Source organism: Dicentrarchus labrax, unplaced genomic scaffold (genome assembly GCF_905237075.1).
Source record: "Dicentrarchus labrax unplaced genomic scaffold, dlabrax2021, whole genome shotgun sequence".
Taxonomy (NCBI): domain Eukaryota; kingdom Metazoa; phylum Chordata; class Actinopteri; family Moronidae; genus Dicentrarchus; species Dicentrarchus labrax.
The window spans coordinates 17,140,337-17,167,070 of record NW_026136710.1 but is presented as its reverse complement, the minus strand read 5'-3'; the positions used below and the strand labels follow the sequence as shown (position 1 = coordinate 17,167,070).

At 40.0% G+C, this 26,734-nt stretch overlaps 2 protein-coding genes across 5 annotated transcripts in view; both read right to left on the bottom strand.

The window, feature by feature from the left end:
* Window positions 1-822: 822 nt before the first annotated feature.
* On the bottom strand, window positions 823-7,141 carry tmem267 (transmembrane protein 267). Its single transcript, XM_051413088.1, has 3 exons — window positions 7,046-7,141; window positions 5,233-5,697; window positions 823-4,182 (listed from the first exon to the last, which is right to left on the bottom strand). Exons 2-3 carry the CDS (start codon window positions 5,638-5,640, stop codon window positions 3,847-3,849), a joined length of 744 nt encoding a protein of 247 aa, XP_051269048.1. The 5' UTR covers window positions 5,641-5,697; window positions 7,046-7,141; the 3' UTR covers window positions 823-3,846.
* Window positions 7,142-12,935: 5,794 nt separating this feature from the next.
* cntfr (ciliary neurotrophic factor receptor) overlaps window positions 12,936-26,734 on the bottom strand; it is a 219,090-nt gene continuing 205,291 nt past the window's right edge. For 3 of the 4 annotated variants that reach the window (XM_051413080.1, XM_051413078.1, XM_051413076.1), the window contains 5 exons: window positions 24,267-24,335; window positions 23,723-23,843; window positions 16,152-16,278; window positions 15,250-15,307; window positions 12,936-14,509 (listed from right to left, as the gene is read on the bottom strand). In XM_051413080.1, the coding sequence (XP_051269040.1) occupies window positions 15,295-15,307; window positions 16,152-16,278; window positions 23,723-23,843; window positions 24,267-24,335 (330 nt within the window). In that variant the 3' untranslated portion in view covers window positions 12,936-14,509; window positions 15,250-15,294. The remainder of the gene's footprint in view (window positions 14,510-15,249; window positions 15,308-16,151; window positions 16,279-23,722; window positions 23,844-24,266; window positions 24,336-26,734) is intronic. The other variant, XM_051413077.1, reaches the window with a different exon arrangement.

Sequence of the window (26,734 nt, the reverse complement as noted above, 5' to 3'; positions counted from 1 at the left end):
CCCAAGACCAGCACACAGCAGCTGAACGACAGTACAGTAGCTGATAAGAATATGTAATGATAACAAGTGGCAATAACAGGATAAGTACCCCCCATCGATTTCCATATCAATTTCTTCAGTAACAAATTAAGATTCATTTTAGTCAGTTTAAGATGTCGTCATAACGTGAGTGTAACGAGGCAAACAATAAATGTTTATATATATATATATATATCCTAAGGTGAGTGGAACAGGATGTGGTATTTATTTTTTTCCACTTGAACCCACCCCCACCCCTACCATTGACCCTGACCCGCCCTACTCTCTCAGGTCATGACTTTGCCACCATCAAATGCCAGATCATTGGCAAACACTAAGGTATGTAATCCTGTTTGTTATTGTCTTCATGAAATTCAGCCCTACACAATTTATCATTGTCGCTAAAATCCCAAGTTAAATCCTGATGAGAATTGCTGTTGGTGCTGGATGGTTTTCCTGTAGCTCCAGAGAACGACTGATCTCAAGGAAAGAACAGTCCCCGCTACTCAATATGCGTTTTCCCTTTGATAATACTGTAATATTTGGTGAGAAGAAGAAAGGGGCCAGATGTCAAACTAAATGTGTTTGTGCTCAGGATGCTGTCAGTGTAGAAATTAGCATCTCTGCCCTTTCTACAGTGGATTCTTTGTACTGACATTAAGCAACGGGGCAGATTGCCTAATGTCAGTTTATGAGTCATTCTTTTTCTGTTCTTTATCTAATCGCTCCCTGCACTTCTTCTTGATACAGTATACTGTACAGTTTACCCAAGCAAATATACAGCATGTACTGATGGACAAATACTGAATATATACACAGGATATATTTTATTGAGATAAAAAGAACACTACAGTAAAACTATCTTGATACTATCTATACTTTCTTACTATTAAAACCAAAACTGCCATAAAACATATTCAACAAATAATACAAAACAGAATTCAAACTAAAATGTGCAAAATTCAACATAATATTGCATTAATGAAGGTCACATTGTAAACATAAGCAGCAGTAAAAGAAGTTTCACTGAGAATGACAACTAAAATGGGACGGCAGCCACTGTGTTACCTTCTCTTTCAGTGAAGTAGGTGTTAAGTGGGTGTAGTACAGTGTTCCCAGTCCTTTCTTTGTACCATACAAGAGATACAAGGGAAATATTTCCTAAATAAATATAACACATATGATTGTGCAATAGTAGAGAAAATACACCCAAACAAATAAAAATATATAATTAAATACATATGTACCAGGACTTTTTCCCCCTATGACTCACTGTGCAATTGTCAAACTTTAGGAGCTGATTAGTAAGAATCCAATAGCTCACTGCAGCAACCTAGTGGACAACAAGCATCACTACAACCTCCATCACCAGCGGCTTCACAAGAACAAAATACAAACAATTCAAATATTTGTTGTGGCTGATGTTTGGGAAAATTGTGATTAAACCCAAATCTGCCCCAGCTCAAAAGGACTGAAATCAGACTGTTACCATCCCTTTTAAACCCAAACCATGTCAATTACATTCAAATAACAATAAGTTCCTAAAACCTATTACACCCACTATCCACTCTATTACAACATATTAGTATGCATTGTTTCAAATATATAATAAACAATACTGTTATGGAATGAATGGGAGTGATTTGTCTACAGTGCGATGACTTCCTCCTTCCTGCCTCTAAATGTTCTGTGTCTCAGTGGATGATTATATTCAGGTATGATAAATAGTTCCAATAAACAGTCCACGTCCTTCTGCAAGTCATGGTTCCACCACTGAGAGACCAACTGGACTGCACTGAATCAGTCATCTAATTACAGTAACATGAAAAAAAAAGTAGTTGAACAATTAACAGCAAGTTAATGCAACAATTACATTTTCCCCCCATTTTATATTTCTGTAAATATCAACAGGTAATGTGAAGATATTACTGGCAATGGACACACTGTGGAACAAAACATTCCCTTGAATGTTTAAAACTTCCAGTTCCCAGAGGTCACCTGGGACACCATACGCCTACGGCTGACTGTTTACATGCACACTAATTTACACTCTTATTCCAAATATGACAATATTCTGCATTTGGGTATTCCTAATTAGGCCTTATTCCAAATGTATTTTTGAGTAAGACATGTGGGATATGCCCACATTATTCAGGTTTTAGGAAAATGCTTTGGACATTTATACAGTGCATTCAGAATATGCCAGTTTGCAACACTGTTTACAGTCCGCTCTGTGTAAACATAACAACTAGCCAGCAGTTTGAAAGGCTGGAGCAGAGATGCATGCACAAAAGAAAAGCCCACATCTGTGGTCAGAAGGATGAACACACCTGCTTTTAAACATTATGAAAGACTTGGATATCAGCAAGATGGCTGATACGCGCAAATGTTGAGGGAAAGAGTGAAAGAGGGAGGCAAATACTGGAATATTTTGTGCATGTAAACATAGTCAGTGTCAATAAAATTCAACATCACCTGCCATTTTCTCAATTTTTTTTCTTAAACTACTGAGAAAAATCTGTAAATGTAAATAACACTCGTATGTGGACTGTAAAAAATAAAAGCAGTTCATTGGTACTGTACAACAGCAGGAAGCCTGAAAACACTCAGTTCAGCATCTTCAGCTCAGTGCTTCTGAAAAGTGAAATACCTCCGAGGTTGATTCATGCACACAGTAGAAGAGCCTTTTCACCTTTTTACAACCAACAGAAGGTACTTTGATTACACAGACATCTGAGCAACATTTAACACTTCAACCAGGCTTTAGTGGAGGCTCAATGGTGCCACTGCTTTAGGAATAATGAATGTGTTTTACTGTGTTTCAGCTAAATCCAACAATACCAATGCTGCGTCAACAGCAAGCAAGAAATTCCACCAGGTTACACAGCCACAACATCCTGTTCCATAACCTTGGCTGACATGGCTGGCACTAAAAACTGCCTTCTATAGGAAAGTTATTTTTGACTGGACAGAAAGGCTCATCCAAGCAGCAAAAAGAGAGTCTGCTGAAGTGGCAGAAAGCTGACAGCTGGGTAAGATCTTTTTTTTTTTTTTTGTTTAGTGGTGAATAATAGTGGATCTGTCATTGGAATGTGGCAGTGACTTAAACTCACTCTACAATGAACATGTAATACATTAAATGTCACTATGGCAGATGGAGCGATTTTAAAAGCACAGTAGAATAAAAGTGGTACCACACTGCTGGGTGCACTGAGGGTGAGGGTGATACTGCGTCATACAGCCTGTGGTTGACCTTTGGTTGACTTTTCCTTGAGTGTTCTTAGGATGAGGACAGATAGTGATAGTTCCGGGGGAGAGACGAACACTTCTGGGATTGGTGGAGGTCAGGTCTCGGATCTCTTTATCAGGGTTTGGGTAGATGAACACAGAGCAGGCAAGCCTCTGCAAAACGATATGTCAAAGCTTTAAAAACGGTCACTCCCTAAACACCGAAGACAGTTATTCAGGAAAAGAATCACTCTCCAGATAAGAGAACAGGATTCTGAAGCACTTCCAGAATACCGGAAAAAAAATCATCCAGGATTGGCACATTCCTCTTTGAAAGGCTAACCTGTTATTGTACAGGATGTCTCCATCCATGGCAACCCAAGTTTTAATTGTACATGTTTTCCTTTATCATATAAGGAGTTACCTCATCCTTCTTAGCCAACCCTTCTCTTCACCTAAACTGAAAAAGAAAAAAAAAGCGCCATACTGCTCTAGTGTTTTTCTCCCGTAATTTCAAGTATCTAAAAGTTGATTCAAACAGCTAAGAACGTTGTTTCCAGACCGGATCAGCGTTAGACGCCGTTGGTAAGTCAGTGACGTCTAAACATCGATGGCCACCCCGTGTTTGGTGGAGATCACATCCCTCGTTCCCGTCAGATACATGAGCACTGAACACAGGTGAGGAAGTGTCGCCGTGGTGCTGACGTACAGCCAGTAGGGGAGCGGTGCCGTGTTGCCGAATGGGCACACCCACAGGCCGTGGCGCACCGCGTCCCGGACGTGGTGTGTCGCCATGGAAATGAAGAGCATCCACGGCAAGGAGCACCAGGCATCTTTGAGGCGTCCGATCCACATGAGGAAGCGGAGGGAGAGGCATAGGATGGGGATGAGAGAGGAACAGTGTAGAGGAGGACGCTGGGGGAGTGAGACAGCAGCCTGGAAGGGAAGACAGAATTACTACTAGTACGTAAATCATTTTGCAAGATTACTGTAAGCCCTGTGCTGCACGATTCTAAAGAACTGTGGGTCATTTCTCTCACTACTGATAAGCACTTGGCTAATTTTTAAAAGGCACTGCTTACCAGGCAGTGAACAATACCACATGTAACCAGTGTATACTAGTTAGTATCAATGTTTGTAGCCTATCATTAAAGGGCTACCTTCATCTGCAGCTTGTACAGCTTCATTTTCTTTCAGATATCAGTTCTATATTCACACATCAAAGTTTTGTTGGAAAGGAAAAAACTCTTTTTGCTGCGACCTTGTTGAGATTTTCTTTGATGTAACAAAAGTGGCCCAAAGGTCATTTAACACATGTCAAAAAATGCACAGTATGTAAAGGTGGTCCAAGTCTGTGAGACATGACAGGAATGTAGCTTTTGACACTGCCTTTTGATGAAGAAAGAAATTGGTTAAAATAATACATCCTCCAAAAAACTGGAGAGTGCTTAACTGATACTGGATGTTTGATTTCAGAATCCATCTACACTCTGTTGTTTCCTTATCCTTGAGAAGCTCCTTCCAGAAATGAACCATATCTTTAACAAAGCCACACACATGAATGAACTGATTAAAGGATGACGTTCGTTCAGGTTTCGGTATCTGCCTGTGCTAAGGAGGGTTATAAGGCGTTCGGTCTAGACCTGCTCCATTTGAAAAGTGGATTGCTGGTGCCAGACAAACACATCATTAGGCAACTGCCAGCAAACTTGCTCATTGCAAACATGGACTGCGGAGAAGTAAGACTCATCACGATTACAGAGCAGAAAGTCATGATCCTTTTTATTTTCATGTTTAATCTGCTTCAGCCTCGCACACAAATCTGCCCACACAAAGACCCGTTCATCTTCTTCTCCTCGCTCATTCTCCAGATTCAGTATGAATTAGTCATACACTGTTTGCAAACTCTGCACATCTGTCATGTTCAGTACATTTCTAGACATATTAAATATACATGAGAACCCTCAGTGAGGGTGCAGGTCTTACCTTGAGTGACAGGGATCCAGCCATATAGAAGTGGTCCAGGTCTATGATTGATGCAAGAAGACCGGCCAGCAGCACCTCATACAGATCACTCTTTTTCCTCAGTCCAATGACAACTGCCCATGACCACAGCCCCACCAATCCGTGCGTGGCGTTGTCCAAGGCGGCACGCAGCCACAGGTGGTTCTGGATGACCGACAGCTGGAGGGCGTGGTCCGCCACCACGCAGAACATCCCGAGCCCCGCCGACGCCAGCAGAGAGGCAGAGCTGAATGTCTGTAGGAGGGCCTGAGCTTTCTCCGTCTCCACTGCCAGGCTGAGGGGTACGGGAGCGCCTTCTCGCCCAATGCCCACCCCCATTAGCGGGGATGAGGAGGGGGAAGAGTCGAGCTTGGAGTAGAATCCTTGCATGTTGACAGATGGCTGTGGGGGCCAATCGCCACTAAAGGTCAGCAAGAGTCAGGTAGACTGGAGAGGAAAGGAAGGAGAGAAAAGAAATGATTGTTTTGTTATCGCTCAATAAATGTACCTCCCAGGAGGTTCTGAATATCCTCCGCCACAGTGCATCAAGAAAAGAATGAAATCAATTTCATTCATCTGTTTTTTAGGTTAGGCCCCACTGAGGTACAAGATCTCTTTTTCCAGGGAGTCCTGGGATAAAAATAAAAAAGAATGAAATGTGTCCTCGTCCCAGAAATAGACAAAAAACATGACACAGCGAAGACAACACAGCACAGCAATGCACAGGAACTAATACATGATTAAACAGCCAAAGAGCCGTTTCTTCATCATACTAACTGCTTGGTATGAACATACACACAATGTATGCAAGAGGCTCTTTATGTATTTGTTTCAATTATTTGTGCATAAGCATGGCAGACATCGCCCTCCACAGTCATACAATCACAATCATAACATTGTGATATCTCTAGGTTTTTATCTTTAAACTGTTCTACTGTCCATGTGCTCTCTCAGATCAAAAAGAATAAATACAACAAATGTAAATAAGATTTCACTGAAGCGTTGCAGTCATCAGCTGACAACAGAAGACACCTGGCTGAATCCTAACTTATGCAAATGGTAACCAGACTGCATGTGTTCACAGAAAGACACTGCCACATGAACAATGAAGACAAAGAGCATGAGACAACATCACTACAGCTCCTCAGTCCTCGGCCACACACACACACACACACACACACACACACACACACACACAGCCTGTTCACTTGTTAGTGGAGTCTTTGAAAGCCGGAGGGAAAATAAAAATAGGTCTGTGTCTCTCATGCGACTGAGTGAAATGTAGGACAGACTCAGCTGGCGGTGTACCGGAGAGTGTCTCTCTCATTGCTACCAGCTGCTGCTGTAACGACACTCTTTTGCTTGTGACAAAAAAAAGAAATCGTTGTGCTCTTCGATGTGAATTATTAATGAGCTAACAGTTAGTTATTTGTGTCACCTGCTGACAGCTCCGGGTTAGCTGTTGTAACGTCAGCAAGGCTAACTACTGTCATTACTGTCCGCCTGCTTAACCTCGGGCCCTTCAAAAACACAGACATACCTCACCACCTTGTCTTCTCCTGCTACATTACTGACGGGGACAGCTAACAGCTAACAGCTAACAGTGACAGGGAGAGATGCTGCTTTGTGTAGGCGGACAGCAGCTGTCGCGATTAGCTAGGACAAAACTAGAGCGAATTGCACAACGTGAAACGCTTCGCCTGCTATTAAAACGAGTAATTTCATTTTACAGTGCTAATTCAAATGTTTTAATGTCCTTTTTGATCAACTGGTCGGTAAATATGAGGATACTCACCCCATTTCCCTGCATTAGTTATCCATCCGCCAGGTTAGCCACTTCTTCTGGTGTTGGAGTTGTGGTCGTATTGGTGGTCTGCGGCACTTTGCTGCCCCCCGCAGGTCAGAGCCGGCACAGCCATACCTCACCCAAAGGCACGTCCTTGTCTTAAAAGTGGGTTCTTGTTTGTTCCCAGGAGATTAGGTACAGTTTTATTTCTCAATCATTTAACAAAGGATTTAGCACGATTCATTTAATCCCAAACTGCAGCCTAAATATTCCTAACATGTCTTAATGACCACATTCTTAAAACAGCACACTAACTTCAGTATTATTTAAGAATCCAACCATTGACTTGTATAAATCTTGTGATAATGGGTTAGTGCTTCTTCTTTATTTAAATGTAATTTCAGTAAATGCAGAGGTCGGGTTGTAAAGCCTTTCTGTGTTTGAGAGACTCCATATAGCACACTCAATTATTGAAATGTGCAGTTTTTTCTTTTTCAACTCCAATCAATCTTACATTAAATATTTACATCAATTATTTTATGCCCATTCAGAATTTAGTCCAACATCAATAGTGTAATACATTTGGAAAGAGACTTTGTCTAATGCAATTAATCACATAGGTCTCCACTGTGGTTGTGTTTTAGGGAATCACTCTTGAATTTTGGAGTTGTGAATAAAGAGGTTGAGGTGATAACCAAATGAGAGGTGAAGGCAACAGTGGTTTAAAGATCCAATTAAAAGTGATGTTGGAAATGTTTCAATCTATAATTTACACAGGATGGACTGCATACTGAGTAAAAAAGAAGTACAGCTTTATCATTCATTTTAACTAATGGTGGAAGACAAAGTCAAACATCATGGCTAAGGCAAAGCAACCTCTTTTGATCCAAGCATTTACTGAAGATAGGGGCAGCTCTAACTGTTAGTCGCTGCAGTTTCTCTGATGACCACTAGAGGGCGAAATAGTCTACAGAATGAAAACTTGACTGCACAAAATCACTGTAACTAACTACATGCTGTAAAAATTAATAACATGCAGTGAGTATTGTTAAGTGGCTGACACTGTCTACAGCATCTTAAAAGGTATAAACTGAATTCTCTAACAATAATTCACACTGATGTTTCAGGGTCCAAAGTGTGTTTGAGACTAATATAATAAACAGAGCAGTAAATGCCAAGCCAATAGATTAAAAAATGTCATCTTGCAAATAAATGTTGATTTCGGTTTTGCTAAAATACAATGTTTTTATGGATGTGACAGGCAGACTAATCCTAATGTTTAACACTAACTGTCAGATGATATTGGCTTCCGTATTTCAGATTAGGAAAACCTGCTGAGTGGACGGTTTTTAAATAGGTATGTCAGTTCAAATGCTCAGACTGGCTATGTAATAAATTTTAATTTCCCCACTAATATAAAATCCAATTTGAATAATGTCTCTATTAAAGATTCAAGATCATATCAGTAAAGACAAGTTTAATCCCTTTTAATGGGATGTCTTTAATGAGCCTGGTTCTGCTCCTCAGTAGGTAGTCATTTTAAATGTCTAATTCAATCTGTGGTTTGGTTTTTCTTCATATTAAGTGATCTTATGCAAGCGTGTTCCTCATTGTCCCACCAGGCTCCATGTTTGCTCATTTATTTATTTTCCATTTCTGTGTTTTGCTTTGCAATTTGAAGAGAAACACTATAAAGCCTCCTATCTTGTAAATGCTCATGATCATGTTGTTCAGCTTCACAATGAGCTGTGTGTCTTTGAGGGGAGGAATATATAAAGACAGCTGAACTTTTTTAGATCCAGAGCGGTTTGGTGAAGGGAATAGTCATGTCTGGATTTATTTGTTTGAGTAAAATAAGCCTCAGCTGTTGAACAGACAAGATCAATCTAATCATGAGAATCACCACAATTTGGAGAATGAATCTGTGCTGACTAACATTTCTGTGCGATAGATAGATAGATAGATAGATAGATAGATAGATAGATAGATAGATAGATAGATAGATAGATAGATAGATAGATAGATAGATAGATAGATAGATAGATAGATAGATAGATAGATATGTTCTGGCAGTAATTGTGGTGAATGGCTGCATGACCTCTCATTTTGTGGCACTACTGATTCCAGTACTTCATAGACGTCAGTGCAGGCAAGTGTGTTATGTTAAAAGCTATTGGTGGAACAGTCCTCTGATTGGTTGATTTGAGAGGCAGACGTCATCAGGATTCAAGCAAGACTTTCAGAGCTCGCTACAAAAATCCTTTCAAGTCACATTTATTGTGCTGTGAGACAGGAGTCATTGAGTTAGCAGTCTCTAAACATCTAACATTTTCTTTTAATTCAAAAGGCCAAAGAAGAAAATGACATTTTTGCCTTTCATCTACCTAAATACGTAAATGTTGACTAATGGTGAAAAGGGTACAATAATGGGAACTGGACTGTTTGCCATGATGGTGGACTTGGAGGCACAGACACAGAGACTGCATTTGAATGTTTCAGCACCATAGACAGCGCACAGTGAAGGAGGTTGACTGTGCTGCCCTCTAGTGGCCAAATTTTATTTTCAAATTTTCCTCCAATAGTGTAAAATCTATCAAAAAGATCATTTGAAGCAACAAAGTTTTACATTTGGCAGCTTAAAGTTGAAATAATTTAAAAACAAGTGGGTTGTGTTGGGTGCTTTTTTGCTTTATTAGTTAAACAAATATGTTATGTTTACACTCCCTGGCAACTCTAATGCAATCCAGTACAACAGCGCAGTTTTCTGTGAGGTGTTTAATTGACTGTTTTTATATTTATTACTGAGGTCTGAGTTAGTGGTGGACAGCATTACACTGAAACTGATTATTTCTCCCACTCATATTTCTAAATGGGATGGACAAAGAAACACTGATTCCACTTTATTTGGATAGTCTGTCTACAGATAGTTTACTATCTGTAACATTTCAACAGCTTATTAGATGGGATTTGTTCATGAATTGTTACATCTGTAGGCAGTCTATACAAAGTGTTACTGGAACACCCTTCAATATAATGTAGCCCAGTTCAACACCACTGCAAACTACAACCTCTATAACAAACATATAGTTAGATGAATACAGTGCCAATCAAAACTTAAAATTAAAATTATTGTCTTTGTAAAGGTAGAATTTGTGTTACAATCCAAACAAAGGTAGCGTAAAAACTGGAGGAATCACAACACTTTGAACATATTTTAGGAAAAGTAATCAACACATCGCTGCCAAGAGCAAAAGCACAGTTGCACTCAACAAGCCACGTTTGGATGTATTCAGTGGATTCGTGGCTTCAACACAGTTTGAAAAATAAACCGGTGAAAGCTAAAATACTGTGCAAGACTCTGTTTTACAACATGAATTGTAAAACAGAGATAGGAAGAGGAAGCAAGTTAAGTGTCTGAAGAGGCAAGAGCCAGAAGCCAGGGCAGAAGTGAGAGGGAAGGAGAGATCGTGTCATTCATCCAGTTATCAGTGAAAGGTCAAACTAGTCATTAGAGCAGAGCAACTGACAGGAGCTGGATGGCGTACCCACACACACACACACACACACACACACACACACACACACACACACACACACACACACACTGACTGAACATTTCAATTGCCATTTAAATAAAAGCTTGGTTGAAATATAAGGTGAAATGTTAAATAATGCTATTTATTAACTTTTATTTATCAACTGCTAGAGAAAAAAAAAAAAATCTGACTATTCACAGCACAAAGAACAACAGAGAGAACAGAAGAATCGTCCTCACCAGTCTTATGCTGTGGACTCTTTACCCTCCTCATTCACTTCATTCGCTGTCATTGCAAATATTAATCGGGTTCTCATCGACAGCCCCATTTAATAAAGAAAGGACGAGCCAGTATGAGCAGGGGAAGAAGGGAGGAAGGAAAGAGTAATGAATGCAATACCCTATCCACGACAGCAGCAGACAATCTTGTCTGCGCGCACACACGCACACGCACACACACAGAGGACACCAGCTGACAGCTGTTAGATGGTGTATTGATTTGTCTTCGGCCTCCAGATCGGCCTGCCAGAACTTGTCAGAATATTGAAAGAAAGCGAGCTTGAGAGAGAGAAGAGAGGCAGAGAGACAGATTAAAGGGAGAGAAAGAGGCACAGAGAGTGAGAGCTAAAGGTCAAGAAGGAAATTTTGACCAACCATATCTCCTTTGTTCATATTCCCTTGTTGAATGACTTAGGCTGTAAGCTGATTTTTATCTGAGACATGTTCACCGGTCACACCTTCTTATTGGCCGTTCCTCCAATGTGTGTAAGGCTGAAGGATTATTATATATATACAACTTGAATCTTATTTTCGGCTATCCTTTCCATCAGGTGCTTTATAATGACGTTGCATTGACAGTTAACTGATGAGATCTGAACAAGAAACAGCAGTTAGATCATACAGGTTTTAAACAAAATCCCCCTTTAGCCAAACATATTTGGTAGAGAGAATAAAAAGGTAAGGTTGTTGCAAACATTTACAGTTTAAAACCTGTCTGATAATCTGAATGCTTATGGCCCATCAGACTTCATTGTGGCAATGTCACAGTGTTCCCAGATCTCAGCATTTACTGTTGTGAGTCACCTGTTATCACAACTTCTCGAAATGATGGTTAGGGATCATTCCATTCCAAGAGGTGCACGCATTTCCACAGGTGTTTTGCAGCTCTCGGGTAACAAACATTAGAACTGTAATGCTGCTGTCAAATTTTTCTTTTTTTAAGGAAGCATGACTGACAAGGTTTTGGTGTTCCTCAAGTGAAGAATCTATTAAGTGACTCTCTTTGTAGCGACGTGTGAACCAGGACAATGAGGAGAGCTGCTGTTAGTGGGAGCAGCATAACCCTTCGATATTAGAGAGAGTGATTCAAGTCCTTGTGGGGTTTTTTTTAGATTCTCAAAGGTTCCATTGATAAAGACTGAGGAAGTGGCTTCATTTCTTCCTTTAATAAATGCACTTCTTGAACAACAATGTAAAATAGTCAGACAGGGAGAAATACACGAGCAGTAAGATGATCAAACAGGCGTCTGTCTATTGAGTCAGTCAATCTCTAGCCATGCTAGCGGCCAGCTCTAAGGATGGTAATGCCGGTCTGTCGGTCCACACTGACATGACTCAAAAACTATTGGATGGACAGCCATGGATTTTGTACAGATGTTTTTTCCCCTCAGAGGATGGGTCCTAATGACTTTTGCTCTAGCGCCACCAGCTGGTTGAAATTTTTGGTTGTTACTGAAAAACTCTCAACAACTATTTGATGGACTGACGTAAAATTTGGCACAGAGCGGACAAATGACTTCTACTCCTGTGTCCACGCAGCGTCCTTCTTAGTTAGCGTGTGTGCATGCATCTGACATGTTTAATGTCAAATGGTTGAAGCATAATGGAATCAGTGAAATAATGATGGACACAAATTCCCTGTTGACATACCCACTGAGCATACACTGAGGGAAGAATGATGTATCACACCCAAACAACACTACAGTCAAAAAGAATCAGCCTTCACCGATCCCCCGTGCAATGCTAATAAAGCTCAGTTGAATCTGTAAATGTAACTCTCTCATCGAACCAAAAGGAGGAAAACATTCTCAGCAAGGTCACAAGTATTGATTTGGAAATGAAGCAGTGTTTGTTTATGGAAGAACGTGGGAAGTGAGATTTCAGTTATTAGATTCAATAGTTATTGCACCTTTGTCTTCAGGGCAGTTTAGAAAAGAATGCCTCTCCACTGACACCTCACCTCCATCTTGTTTTTTTTTTTGTTTGTTTTAGGAGAAAAATAAAATCAGGATTACCCAGTCAGAGAGGGAGGAATAGATGGTTCTGTATCACATCGAAAGGCAAAATGAGGCCAGCATGTCATCATTCATTGTGAAATGGTCACATTTAATGGTTGAAACCTGTCATTGTATATACATCTATAAAAAAGACCCCAGGTACAGGTTACGACATTCTACTGCTAATACATACATTATTATTATTATTATTATTAAATAATAAACTTTTTGTTCAATGTTAAAGTTACATATCATAGTTTACAAAATAGGATCAAGGAGAATTAAGCCATTATGAATGTCTGAAAAAAAACTAAAATCCTCTATGTGTGTTTTTTATTATTTGTCCATAAAATAAAAAAAAGAATACAATAAAACACATCGATATTCCTTTGAATAACATAATATTAACTGGTGATATTGGCTATTGAAATGTAAACTGCAAAAAGACATTTTTTTTTATGTTTTTAAAGGCGTCAGAAAGCAAACTGTTTTGTGTTATTGTATTTTACAGCACAGAGCAGAATGGAAACCCAACATAGCTCGTATCAATAACCAACCCTGTCGTCATCAAAGTCGAACCAAAACAAATGGGTGGGCAAAGAATTGTTCAGTCTCAAATCCACTTTATTGTTTTTTTTGTTTTGTTTTGTTTTTTACAATCCAGGTCCTCTTTGCCAGTCGCTGAAAGCAGAGTGTAAAGCTAACTGTCTAAATAAGCCAGACTACCGTTACTGAATTCTTCAAAGTGTTAGTCTTCATATCGAAAAACGACTCGCTCCGTCTATTGGATTCAGCACTCCGAGTTGAGAGATTCAGAGTCTGATTGGGTATTTTTGTGGCTTCTTTGTTAAATGGTTGGTTTTCACAAACAGGAGCTGCGGGGGTTCCTCAGTTTCATTCATGTACCGTTTGAGTTGCTCTCAAATCGGGTGTTGTGCAAAAAAACACACCCGCACGCACACATCTCTCTGGGGTTGCGAACCCATGACAAAGGCAGACACAGGCTTCAGGAAGCTCAGTGAATTGTTTGGGAACCGTTTTTGTTAGGGGGGTGAAGTTGAGTCTTTGGCATGATGATTTAGCTGTATGGGGACTGCTACGGTGACTATACACACAAACGCACACGCGTATGCTCTAGGTATGTGTGTGTTTGTCTGTACAGTGCTGCAATTTGAGAAGTGGAAATTAAGACTCTAAATTTATGAATAAAAAAAGAACAAAAGGTAATAAGGGGAGAATTTGTCATCTGAGGAGTTGATTTATTTGCTCTGAAGAGGAGATTCCCAAACCAAACTGTTGTCTGCCAAACAAAGTCTGCTGCGGCCCATCGAAGCCACCAGGGGGTACTGTAAGACTGTTTATGCTGATCTCACTACTGTTGTTGTTGTGGTTGTTGCTGCTCCTGTTGCTGCTGCTGTTGTTGTTGATGATGAGGATGTCGCTTTCAAAAGTTCCTCTGAAGAATTTGTTTGTCACCGTTAATCAAAAATGCTGAATCGCATTATCATCGTCTGATTTCATGTCTAAGTAATCTTGGTGAGTAACTGTGTGATGGACAGAAATGATCAATGCACTGTATCCTTGAAACATGTGCAAAATAGAAAAAAGACCAGCCTCCTCCTCTTCTTCCTCCCACTGCCTTCAGGAATAAGACATTTACATCTGGAGAAAGAGACAGAAGCACAAATTAAGCATCTCAAGCTGCGTCTCATTAAAGTATCAAAAAGCAAAAGTACTGGTTGTGCAGAAAAATGGCCCCCGTGACTCAGAATGTAAATACGGATGCATCAGTGTGTAAGCAGCATCGTACTGCTGTAGTTAAGGTTGAGATATATGTAGTTTAGTCCAGTGATAAATCTGTGGCTCAGATACATAAGTCTCTACTAATTTTTTGACTTTTACATAATCTTGGTTTCTTTGTGAACATTTTTACTTTATTGGACCTCAAAAAGTTAAAGTTTATATTAAACCATGTGAGAAGCTTAGAGGGGAACCACTTCATCTTTAACTATGCACTGCACTGCATAGTTCAATGTTTTTTTTGTGCAAAGTCTTAATCTGTAAAGTAGCTATTAAGTGTGGCTGTCAGATAAACATAGTAGAGCAAAATAAAGTACATGTCCGTCTGTCCTGTCTGTGGTGGAGTAATAATATAAACTGGCATTAAAAGGTCCAGTGTGTAGGATGTAGTGGCATCTCGCGGTGTAGTTGCAGATCACGACTCCCTCGCTTGACCCTCCCCATCAAGAGCCAGTATTTGTCCATTCTGGGCTACTGTAGAAACATGGCGACTCCACGGTAGGTGAACTACAGCGTCCGTAGATAACAACAGCTCATTCTAAGGTAACAAAAACATTCCAACGATTCTTATATTCATGAGATTATACACTTATGCAACGTACCTATGGATATTATATTCCATTTCTGCAAATAGATCCTCCTGAATGTTACACACTGGACCTTTAAATGAGATAAGAACGAGTACCTTAAAAGTGTATCGAAGTACAGTACAGTCTTCCTCAGGTGTATGTGTTAACATTAACATATTATTTGAAGTGTATTATATAAACTATATAAAAACTAATCTGGGGAGATACTCTGTGTAACTGGCACATAACAGTTTTCCAGTTGGACTTCCTGTAGCTGAGGGTAGGGTAGGGAAACTGGCATGAATGTGTCTCTACCTTATTCATCCAACTAAACCTGGCTGGCTTCATCCTCCGGTGGTTAAAATGAGCAGCAGGTGTTCAGCTGGAGATGCAGCCATGTTTAATGTCATTTGGTTAATATGTTGTTTTTCAGTGTTTGTCGTTTCATCAAATAGGCTGCAACAACAATTTCATGTTGGCAGACCTTTACAGTCTGTGTTGTGATCTATAACATTCAGCTTTTTACCATTCATTGAACCATTCATAAACATCTATATCTTCAAAAGGACACGTACTATTACAACATGATTTATAGTGTAAAACTGTAAAATTAATGAAATGGGACAGCTTTGGATTGGATTTTTGCCTCAAGCCCTTCAGGGGTTCTGCAGAAAAATATGAAGAAAGACCCCCTGCTGGGTCATAAAACTAACTCACCCGATCGTTGTTGCTCTTGTTCTATTAAAAATGCTCTTGACATCAATAGACATGCATCGACTTGCCAATATGTGACTGAATGGCTGAGTTCGTAATCAATTCAAAGATGAGGGCTTGTAGACTCATTACAAGAGGTGTGTGTGTGTGTGTGTGTGTGTGTGTGTGTGTGTGTGTGTGTGTGTGTGTGTGTGTGTGTGTGTGTGTGCTCACTCGCTCACCACATGAACAGCAGCAGCATTCCTAACAGCAAAGGGGAGAAAAACGTGAGGAGCCTGGCAGCTCTGCCCACTGGAGGTTCAGCCTTCTGTGGTGCGTTGGAGGACGGTATGGGGGAGGTCTTAGTTTCTGGAAAAACAATCAGAAAACACAATAAACCTCATTGAGCATATTTTTAATCAACTCCTCTAAATCATCGCTCAGATTTTCCCTTCACGTTTTTTTTTTTGTCATACAGCGTGTTATAGTCGTTTTGTTTCCGAAGGGCCGAAGAATCCAAAACGTCATTCTGATGAATGGACACTGAAAAATGCTCATCATACCGGGAAAAGAACCGGACAGAAAGGAAAATACAGCGCAGAAAGAAATCAATTCTAATCAGCAAGTGCAATCAATATGGAACTTGTCAAGGCAGTTATGAAGTGAACTGAACAAAAGAAATCTCATTCATACTGAAGCCGTGGGGGGAAACGGAGAGACAGAAGGACAGAGACAAAGCAAAAAAGACAGATAAAATATGGAGACGGAAATACGAGAAGCAAAGGAGGACGAGGTAAAGGAAATAGTGAATAGAGCAGGTGGATAAAGGAGGTGCATTGCGGCAGTTAATATACTGCTGATAAGAAACGGTCTAATACACACACTGAAAATCTACCCATTTACACACCCATAATGTGCTATACATTGTGATTTTACAGCACATAACCGGAGCTGTGGACCAACTCCAGTCCCATTTAAGTCACAAAATTGAGACTTAGTTTGCATTTGACTGCACTGAGACTTGACTCCCTGAAGGATTTTACATAAGCAGCTAACTACTCAAGCAAAAAATAATCATGTCCCATGTTATATGACCTGGTAAAATCCCAGAACAATAAATCAATAATTTCTTTTTCTTTTTAAAGTAGAAAAGTTCTAGGTCGCACTCTTGACCCTCACTTAACTCGCCATCAATGACTTGAGACTCGACTTTGACTCATCCCAAAAGACCCAAAACATAATACTCAAATCTGCTCCTCGATAGAAATAAAGTCTTATTTGATATCATAGTTAAATGTGCAGATAGAGGATGACATTGCTTGGACACGGTGTAGATATAATTAAAGTCACTGCGATACTTGTGCATATCCTGTCAATACCATTATGTTAAGTGTATGAGTCTGCCACTACAAAGCAACATAAATATGCTGAAAATGTGCCTAAGCGGTTTTTAGTACTTCGGTTTGGTTTAACATTGCTTGACAAATAATAATATCACAGTTTAATGTTTTATAAAACGGGGCTATTGCTACAGCTGCAGGCAGCATGGTAGAAATTAACTCATGCACACTGTTTGCAGCTCAGTCTTGAACTCGAAGCATTTTTTTTTTTTTGTTACTGGAGAGAGAATATGATTTCCCTCTCCTTCCAATTAATGACTGTAGTGTAGTACTGTGTTGGGAGTGAGGAGATATTAGAAGGAAGCAGCCAGGTGTGAAATAGCCAGAGAGCGAGCGAGGGAGAACTAGGACGCATTTAACATGATCAGCAGCTCAGTGCAATACTTCCTGCCTGCAGCAAAACATTTTACTTTGGAGTGGTGGAGAAAATAAAAATTATGCAGAAATAATGTGATGGAGACGAGGAGAGACAGTTATGGGGTGTTCGTTGATGTAACAAGCAAGTTGGGGACAGGTAAAAGCAGGGAGATGAGACAATGATGTGAGAGGACTGATAAACAATGGCGGGGAAGAACAACAGATGACGGAGGAGAGAAGGAACGGAACAGGCAGAGAAGTGAGGTGGAAATCTGAAAACTGAAGAGAAAAACAAGAAGGATGGGTAAAGAAGGCAGTGGGGAAAGAGACGTTAATAAGATTGAATTTGCTGAGTGACTTAAACTCTAACGACCCTGCCTGTTTACGCTGATAATATTGTCTGAGACATTATGATGCAAATCTGAAATACAATTGTAAGAAAATCATGAATCTATGCATCTAGGTTCATGATGAGCCATTTTGAAGCTCTGCTTGTCGCCATCTTCTGACATCTCAATAGAGAAGTGAAGCAGGAGAAGCCTATGTTTTTCCCCACTTCCCATTTTATCATGTTTCTCCTTCTGAAAGGGCACCCTAGAGGGCACTTCATTGTTTTCTCCACTGGAAGGGAACCCTAGAAGGCACTCTGGGCGTCCAAGCCCATCTGCTGAGATTTTTCTAAAATGGGGGCACCAGGTTGGGCAATCTGACTCACATACAACATTTTGTACTGATGATTCAACTGTATAAAAATAAAATAATGAGAATATTAAAAGTGTCCATCACCCGACATTGTCTGAAATAACACTTCCCATTTTAATACTCTACTTGCTGACATAATAAGTAGTAGTTGTCCTTATGAATTTGAGCCAACATGCAGCAGAGGAGGACTTTGAGGCACCTCAGCATTTGCTTTAACATTTAGCTGCCTGCTTATTAAGGACTTGCATGTATAGAAACACATACTCTCGTTCTACGATATGCCTTGAAACAGACACTAAGCATTTATAAATAGTTGTAGACATGAAGGATATAAGAAGTGATATCTAGGGTTGCCTGTTTGGTGCTAGACAGTGTCCAGTTTCTGTCTCACAGAGTGGGCGAGGCAGAAACTTATATCTTAGATGGTTGCAACACTAAGGATGGCTGCAACTTTTTAAAGCCTGAACTGATCTGCTTTTTACTTCCTGGAATGTGGTTGCTAAGCAATGGTCCAATCACTGAGGATGGGATTTCTAAATGTCATCTGTCTGTCACTGTGCGATCCTTTTGATGTGAAATGGGGTTGTTGATGCCAGGAAGCAGATCAGACACTTAACTGCAGCTACCTACTATTTCAGATCATCTGCTATTGCTGATACAAAAAAAAGAAGACAAGGAAATATAGCACAGACAAGCGGGGGAGAAAGAGCTGAAATAGAGAAAGTGTAACAGTGTGCTTTGACTGTGAGCTACACAATCAATAAGTCACAGGAAGTCCATTCATTACCTATTTGGCTGAGCAGCCAGGAAATATTGGTCAATGTGGAGATGTTAACAAGCTGGTCAGCTGAAAAAGAATTGGCCCTGGCTGAAATGGTCTGTTTGCGGACAGGAAATCAGATATTTTCCTTGTTTCCTCAAGATTTTGCTTCACGTACAATCGTTAGTGAGTGCAAACTCAATAATTACTTGATATACTTCAGACAGTTCTGCAAAATAAATGTGAACAAGTCTATGTTTTCATCAATTTCATACAATACATGACATGATTACATAATTAATTAACTCTGATACATCATGGTAGTTCACTGCTCCTTTCAACATAAGATGGTATTTGTTTTTATGTGTTTTTGTATGTATGAATTTGTTGCTGTGGTGTTCTTATCAGCTGCTGTAACAACAAGGGTACAGACTTGAACAAATTACGTTGTGGCTGTGTACACTGTTGACACTTCTGCTCTATTTATTCTCTTATTTTTTGGACTTCCTGGTGAAGTAGATGCATGTGACTGTTGCCGTGGCAGCATTACATGAATGCTTTGTCTGCAGTAGACTGTGAGATCAGTGTTCACAAATTAAAAAAGCACACAAAAACAGGCTGATGGAAGTACCCATTGTTTGTTAGTAATCAACTGGCTTTATATTAAAGACCAGAGGGATAAAAAAGCAGGGAGAAATTGTGTAACCATCAATGGGAATGACAACCCTGAATTCACTTTATTGATATCAAAATAAAGGTTGTAGCTATGCACAGCCGCTACACAGATGTAATCAGTCTTCCAGCAAGCAACATCTGTAAAGAAGGTGGCAGGAGACCAGAAAAAGAGATAGGTACAAAGGGAGAGGTGACGAAAGGTAAGAGTAAGAGAAAGAGTGAGTGATCAATACATTGAGAAGTGAGAGGTAAGTGGAAAGAAAAAGAGTGAAACGGAGAAAAAGAGGAAGAGAGAAAGAGAGGGAAGAACAGAACAGGACCAGGAGAGAGGGAAGGGAAGCAGAGAAGCCGCAGCTGGATCGAGAAGAGGCATGAGGAGAATCCCAATAACCTCCTGTTCTTTCCCCAAGAACAAGAATAATACACTGTGTACTGAATCAGTGTGTGTGTGTGTACACTGCATGCTATCAGAGGGAGGTACAGTGTATGTGTGTGTGACACTTTTTTATAGGGGTTTGTGTGTGAGGGAGCATTAGAGCAGGCTCTGTGTGTTTCTGTGTTTGCTGTTTAGCATGTATTTGTGTGTTTCTAGGCGCGTGTGAGCTCATTTGGTGTTGACTGTGTGATGATCAGCGTGCAGTACGGCTCGTGACCAACAGGAGTCACTGTTGTACTGTAAAATTCCTGAGAAATGTCAGTGGACGAGCAGAGAGATGAAGGGAAAGACAGGTAGACAGAAACGTTTCTTAGAAAAAATTTAAATTGGGTTCATATTGTCACAGGTTTCAGGATTGTTCTGCTTTGTTTGCCTGCTTGATTTAAAATATATGTGATGTGTTGCACTGTTGAAAAATAAAGCGCTTACTCCAGTCACTATATGTTGACATGCAATGGCGTCGGACTGAGGGGGGAACAAGGAAGTCAAACTGCTTGTCAATGATAATAGAAAGGAATGCTATGCAACTATGTAGTGTGATTTCACTAATTGTACTTTTTACAATCACATTTTACAATTTGATACCTTTTTTTCCTGCTCTGATCAGTGTATGTAAACCTTTCACAGTACAGCCCAACAACCCCAACCAATCAGAGGGTTAGGCCAGTCTGTATGTGGCCCTTGAGGCAAAATCCAGGTCAAAACAAGTCTTCAGTTCGTAAAGCCTGTACTGGTGTGAGCGCAGCATTTTTTCACATGGGATATTGGAATAATTGGACATTTCGGGAAATTAGCTTGTTTGTTTTCTGGCCAAGAGTTAGATGAGAAGATTGATACCAGTCTAATGTGTGTTAATATAAAGCCACGGCCAGCAGCCTGTTGGCTTAGCTTAGCATAAAGATGGGAAACTGCTAGCCTGGCTCTGTCAGAAGGTAACACAATCCGCCTACCAGTACTTCCAAAGCTCAATGAGTAACGTGTTATATCTTGTTTGATTAATCCCCACAAAATCTGAAGTGTAAAAACGACAAGTAGCAGTATGCAGGGTTATCTGCCACGCTATTTCTTGGCCAGGTACAATTACTTCCTGGAGTCTTGTTGTCGTTGCGACGTTGCCAGGCACCCAGCAGAGAATCCAGGTCACTGCTCCCGGCCAAGACATATTCCAGTGGAATTCCAAGTGGAAGTTGATATACTGTATATTAGATTGTGTGGTGTTATCCACTAGTAGTGTTTTATAATGCAATGATGTTGAGCAACAGAAACAACAAAATGTAAATCTTAGCAGATACACTTTGAGTATGGAACGCAAATAACGGTCTGTGTCTTGATGTCATGTAGTGTTCGGGATATAGTTAATGTCGAAGCTAACAGCTTGTTGCAATGATGTAGAAGTGTACTTAGGGAGTGGTCGGTGCACTGTGACGTCACTTTAGGGTGTGATTACAGGCACAGAAGTGGAAAGAGTATGCCTTATATCACACTAACCTGTAAAGAGACCTGAAAATTTCTACCACTTGTAGCTTGTAACTAAGGAGAATTGCCCCCGATGACTGTGCCGTTGGTGTGTGAGCGTGTATGTGAGTGTGTATGGGTGAGCGCTTTGGATAGGAAGGGCTGTATCGCTGCTGATGAGCAGGTTAGCACCTTGCATGGCAGCCTCTGCCATCAGTGTATGAATGTGTGTGTGATTGGGTGTATGTGACAAGTGTTCGGTAGTTGTCGGTATACCAGAAAAGCGCTGTATAAATTTTACCATTATGTTCCGTGAAGTGTTTTTTGCAATTTAAATATTACAATAAAGTATTCATCAGCCTGATATGAAACTGGTGATGATGTAGAGAAACACTCCCTACATTTACAAGCTCGCAAATTTAGAAAGCGCGAAGTAGCAAAATACATGTTAAAACCTGCCCAGTCATATTCAGTGTTTATTCATTCAAAATGTGTCCTGCAATTTGTGCTTTGCTATTGCAGTGTGGTTGAAGGGATGTGCACAGAAGAGTGTTCAGAGCTGGGATGGATGTCTTATTGTTCAGAGATCATCAGTGCGTTGACAGAGTTCGATTTGACAAGCGAGCCATCCTTGATCTCTACCACATGCTCAAGGGGTGCCTACTAGATAATTCCCAGAGATAGTTTATGTCCTTGTGTGTATGCGAGTATGTGCTTTGTGTGTGTCAGGGGACATAAAATACACTAATCTATAATGACTTGAATGTAAAAATATCATTTCTCATGCATAAAAAAACTAGAAAGTGTAGTGTTGCTATATTTGAAATTGTAGGAGCGAAGTGAGCATTTTTAAAAAGATTGCAGTTTTTCCTTGAGGCGGTGTTCAGGCGCTCAGGTTGATGTGTGTCGATTTGTCCGGAGGCTGCTGGATCTTATAGCTTAAGCTGCGATAAAAGTTCAAGGCTATCAAACGCTTACAGTGTACTTAATTTAATGATAAAGAAAGTTATTAACCAGACTTAATTTCATACCTAACTGGTTCAGGAAATTTACTGTATGACAGCCTTGGGCATAAAGAACAATGTTAAAAAAAACATTGTAGGAATAATATATTATAATACTATATTATACAAAATGGTTACTCCCACTGATTCACTGCAAGACCAAACAGTGTTATAGGAATACTATCAGAATATTTCTACACACACAGTTTCACTCAGCATAATTCAGGTCACTATCTGTATCTTACTTACGCTTTGAACTAGTGAACTTGCATATTTGGAGAATTATTAGGAGGATAATTAACTACTAATGACAAGCCGCTATTATAGGCTACTGTTTCATACTCTTTTACATTTTTCTTATTTTGATTTGATCCCATTTCAGCCACATTAGTAGTGTGACTCCCGGGAAGGCAGTGGTGGTCGGTTGGTCAGTCAGCCCATCACTTTGGTCGAGACTGAAATATCTCAACACTATTGGATGGATGGTACCCTGAGAATGAATCCTACTGACTTTGATGATGACTTTTCCTCTGGCACCACCAGCAGCTCTGCCAGAAATATCTCAACATCTACTAAATGTATTGACACACATTTTTCGCTGCTTGCATTGGCATTAAACTGTTGCTCTTGTTTCATTACAGCTCATTGTATCATGTCCTGTTTTTGGTCTTTGATGTGTTTGAACAGATAGCATTTTCATTCATACATTGGCATCTGCTTTATCAGTTAAGTCAGTCAGAACATTTTTAAATTACTTTTTGACTGAAGGAGAGTGTTTGTGTTTAAGTGGATATTGCTATATGCATTGTAAAATCTCAATCTCAGAAAGCTCAACACAAGAAAAATAGTGTGGATTAGATGGTGTTTTCAGAAATATTAATGTTCAGCTCAGACACTACAAATCCAAACACACATCCGATTGCTTTCTTTGCATATATTTTAAATAAAAAATGTGTCACTAACTCTGATAGTGACCCTTAGGTAAGAATAAAAGGTAGAGGCTTAAACTGGGGCTGTAACCTACCGGTGGGAAAGTCCACTTCAGTAGTGGAAGTGATCGGCAGAGGATCTTCAATCCAGGGTGTAGCATGGACAGCAACACTCCAGTCACTCCATGTTCCAATCTCTGTGTCCTTGGCAGCCACCTGTTGGACAAAAGGACAGTAAAAAGTAGTCAGCAAATTATAAGTGTACATATGTATACTGATTTATATATAATGCCAGTCTGTCTAATGGCTATCAAGTTGATTTACATACAGTAATTATGGGAATAAGCTTCATTCATTCTGTTAAAATTCATTCATTGGCCTATTCACTGATTATATGTACTATTTTTTAGGAAGACAAACTTGGATGACTTGGTGGAAAGGAAACCCTGTTGTTGGATCTGTTGATTTTGGTGGTTTTGGAAAAGGATTTATGTTTGTTTACTGTTTGTTTCTGAGTTTTGAGGCCTCAACTTTAGAAGAAATAATTGTTCCTGAATGTTTTTTTAGAAAATACATAATTAGACGTGGATTGTCTTAGGCCTTAAATGATCAGTCAGGTAGAAATGGCATGAGTGTTACCTGGATGATGTATTCCTTCCCAGCATAGGCATCGGTGATGGTGTGGGAGGTACTGTCAGATAGCTCCACCTAAACAGAAGAGAGCAGGTGGTCACTTGGGTAAAGTTCACTGGGTTATAGTCGGACGAGTTAAAGCTTATTTTTTTCTTGAAACCTAGTCTCAAAGTAGTTAACAAAACAACCTTATTTAGCACTGATATACACATTTGTGACTGGGTTAGATGGCCGTAGGGATATGACATGTTCCAACTTGATGAACTATGAGACTAAAAGAAGTAGTTATGAGGTCCTAATTGAACTTTCTGTCTCAAAACCCTACCCTTCTACCCATATAGCTCTACCCATGAATTATGTGCTCAGTATAGCCATCCTTGCTGGAGTCTTTAATTTTTTATGTTGGGTAGATTCAGCTGTGCCATACAGAATACAATTTTTATTCAGTGCTCATTTATTTACAACACACCTTTCATCATTATTCTGGGCGTAGGTCAAGTCTGTTGCTTTATCCTCACAGTGTTTTACATTTCACTGTTGAATTGATTGAACCTTTATGCCCCCCCAGCCTTTACACACCAAACATACCAACACTCAGACACGCATGCAAAATACCAGTGGCATAATTGATGATTATACCAGAAAGCTTTGGCATCAATGCCACATAATTTCATAACACAATATAATGCATGCCAACATTTGAAAGCCTTTTGTGCACACTTTAATTTGCAGAGCGCAACAGAGAATGAACTAAATGTTTGAGTCACCGGGGAGTGCATGAGAGAATGATTTGCTGCCTCTCTGTAATTTATGGTTAGTGTTATGTGTGTGTGTGTGTGTGTGTGTGAGAGTGTGTGTTCGTTTGCCTTTGGCCTGTGTCTGACAGATTGAAGGAAAAATAGGGAAAAGGAGGGTACTGCCTTTTCTAGTCTTGAAGTCGAATTAAAAGATTTAGTGACATGTCTGTTGCCTTCTGCAGTCTACCAGTGCAACAACACACACACCTATACACACACCTCAAGACCCCAAGTCTGGGATCTTATGCAATTGTTTCTATTGGTTATGATGCTATTGTGCCCACCAAGTTAATTGCTGACATGTGGTAACAAAGTGATATCACTACAACAAAGTGCAACAGGGCAAGAAACGAGCAGGCAGACGTTCAGACAGGTTGTAAGATTATCTGAACTGCTTAATTTATAAGTCATAACTGAACTGAGAATGGATGGATGTTTACAACTGACAGCTTGAGTCATACTATCACCTTTGATTTCTCTTGAAAAAAACATACTAATGATGGAAATTATGGCCAAAACTACAAAAATAAGACTTAAGTTTTAAGACTTGAAATATTTTTGATATCTCCAGCTGAAGAGAACAGAGTGTGATTTGATCAAGAACCCCTCACACCACCATGTCATTTTTGCCAACCACCAGCCGTAACCAAGCCTCCGATTGGAGTTTCCCTTTCAGTTCTTCAGGATGTGCAAATCTGGAGTCGATCTCACAAATAACCCCGCGTACATCCCCAACGTCCATGCTTCCTCTGTCTTCCTGTAATCTGTCTCTCATCGCTCAACCTTCCTGTAAAGTTGACCCTTCTGTTTTCAACTTTGCCTTGATCTTCACAGCCTCTCTCTAACGGCTCTAATTCTTTGTCTCTCGCCCCCTCTACCCTCTGTTTGGAAGGAAGTTCAGGCTTTATCTGCCTAACCGAGCGCTACATTTACAGGCTTAATTTAATTAGTGGAATGCAATAACAATGTCATCCGAGCATGTGTGCGTGTTACATGTTGCTGGTGAGTGCTGTGTGTATGTGTGGTTATGCTTTAGTATATATAGTGTGTGTACATGATGTGTGTGTTAACAGACGTGTGCGCAGCCTTTGAGGCTAAATCTCCCCACTGTTTATATGTAGTCCAACCAGCGTATCCAACCATAGCTTCTATCAGCATTCCTTCCTCACTCTAATGTGTGTGTTATTGTGTGTGTGTGTGTGTGTGTGTGTGTGTGTGTTTGCATACCAGTGTCTATGGTGTGAAAGCTTGTGAAAGTTCAGCCTTACATGTGCATCTGTTTGATTCCATGTGTTCATTTAAGTTGTTGAGTTTTTTTGTGATTGTTGCGGGCAAAAATCCTTGATTATGTGGTACGTTTTCTTAAAAAATGCGATGGAATATGCGGGATATTTATGCAATTTTATGCAATGAAATTGCGGGAACTTGCAAAGATTGCGGGAACTTGCAAAAATTGCGGTTTGATGGCGGCCCATATACGGAGTTGCTGCAGCGGCCCGGGTTCAGGTCCGACCTGCGGCCCTTTGCTGCGTGTCATCCCCTCTCTCTCCACCCACCTTTCCTGTCTGTCTACAGCTGTTTCTATAAAAAATAAAGCCAACAAAAGGCCAAAAAAATAACTTTAAAAAAAAAGAAAAGAAAAACACAGTAGTTTGGGAAAGTATGCCTCCCTACATT

Coding starts and splice junctions, on each gene's coding strand:
- tmem267 (XM_051413088.1), bottom strand. CDS start 5,640: ATGCAAGGATTCTACTCCAAGCTCGACTCTTCCCCCTCCTCATCCCCG. Junction 4,183..5,232: donor CTGGATCCCTGTCACTCAAG/GTAAGACCTGCA, acceptor CTTCCCTTCCAG/GCTGCTGTCTCACTCCCCCA.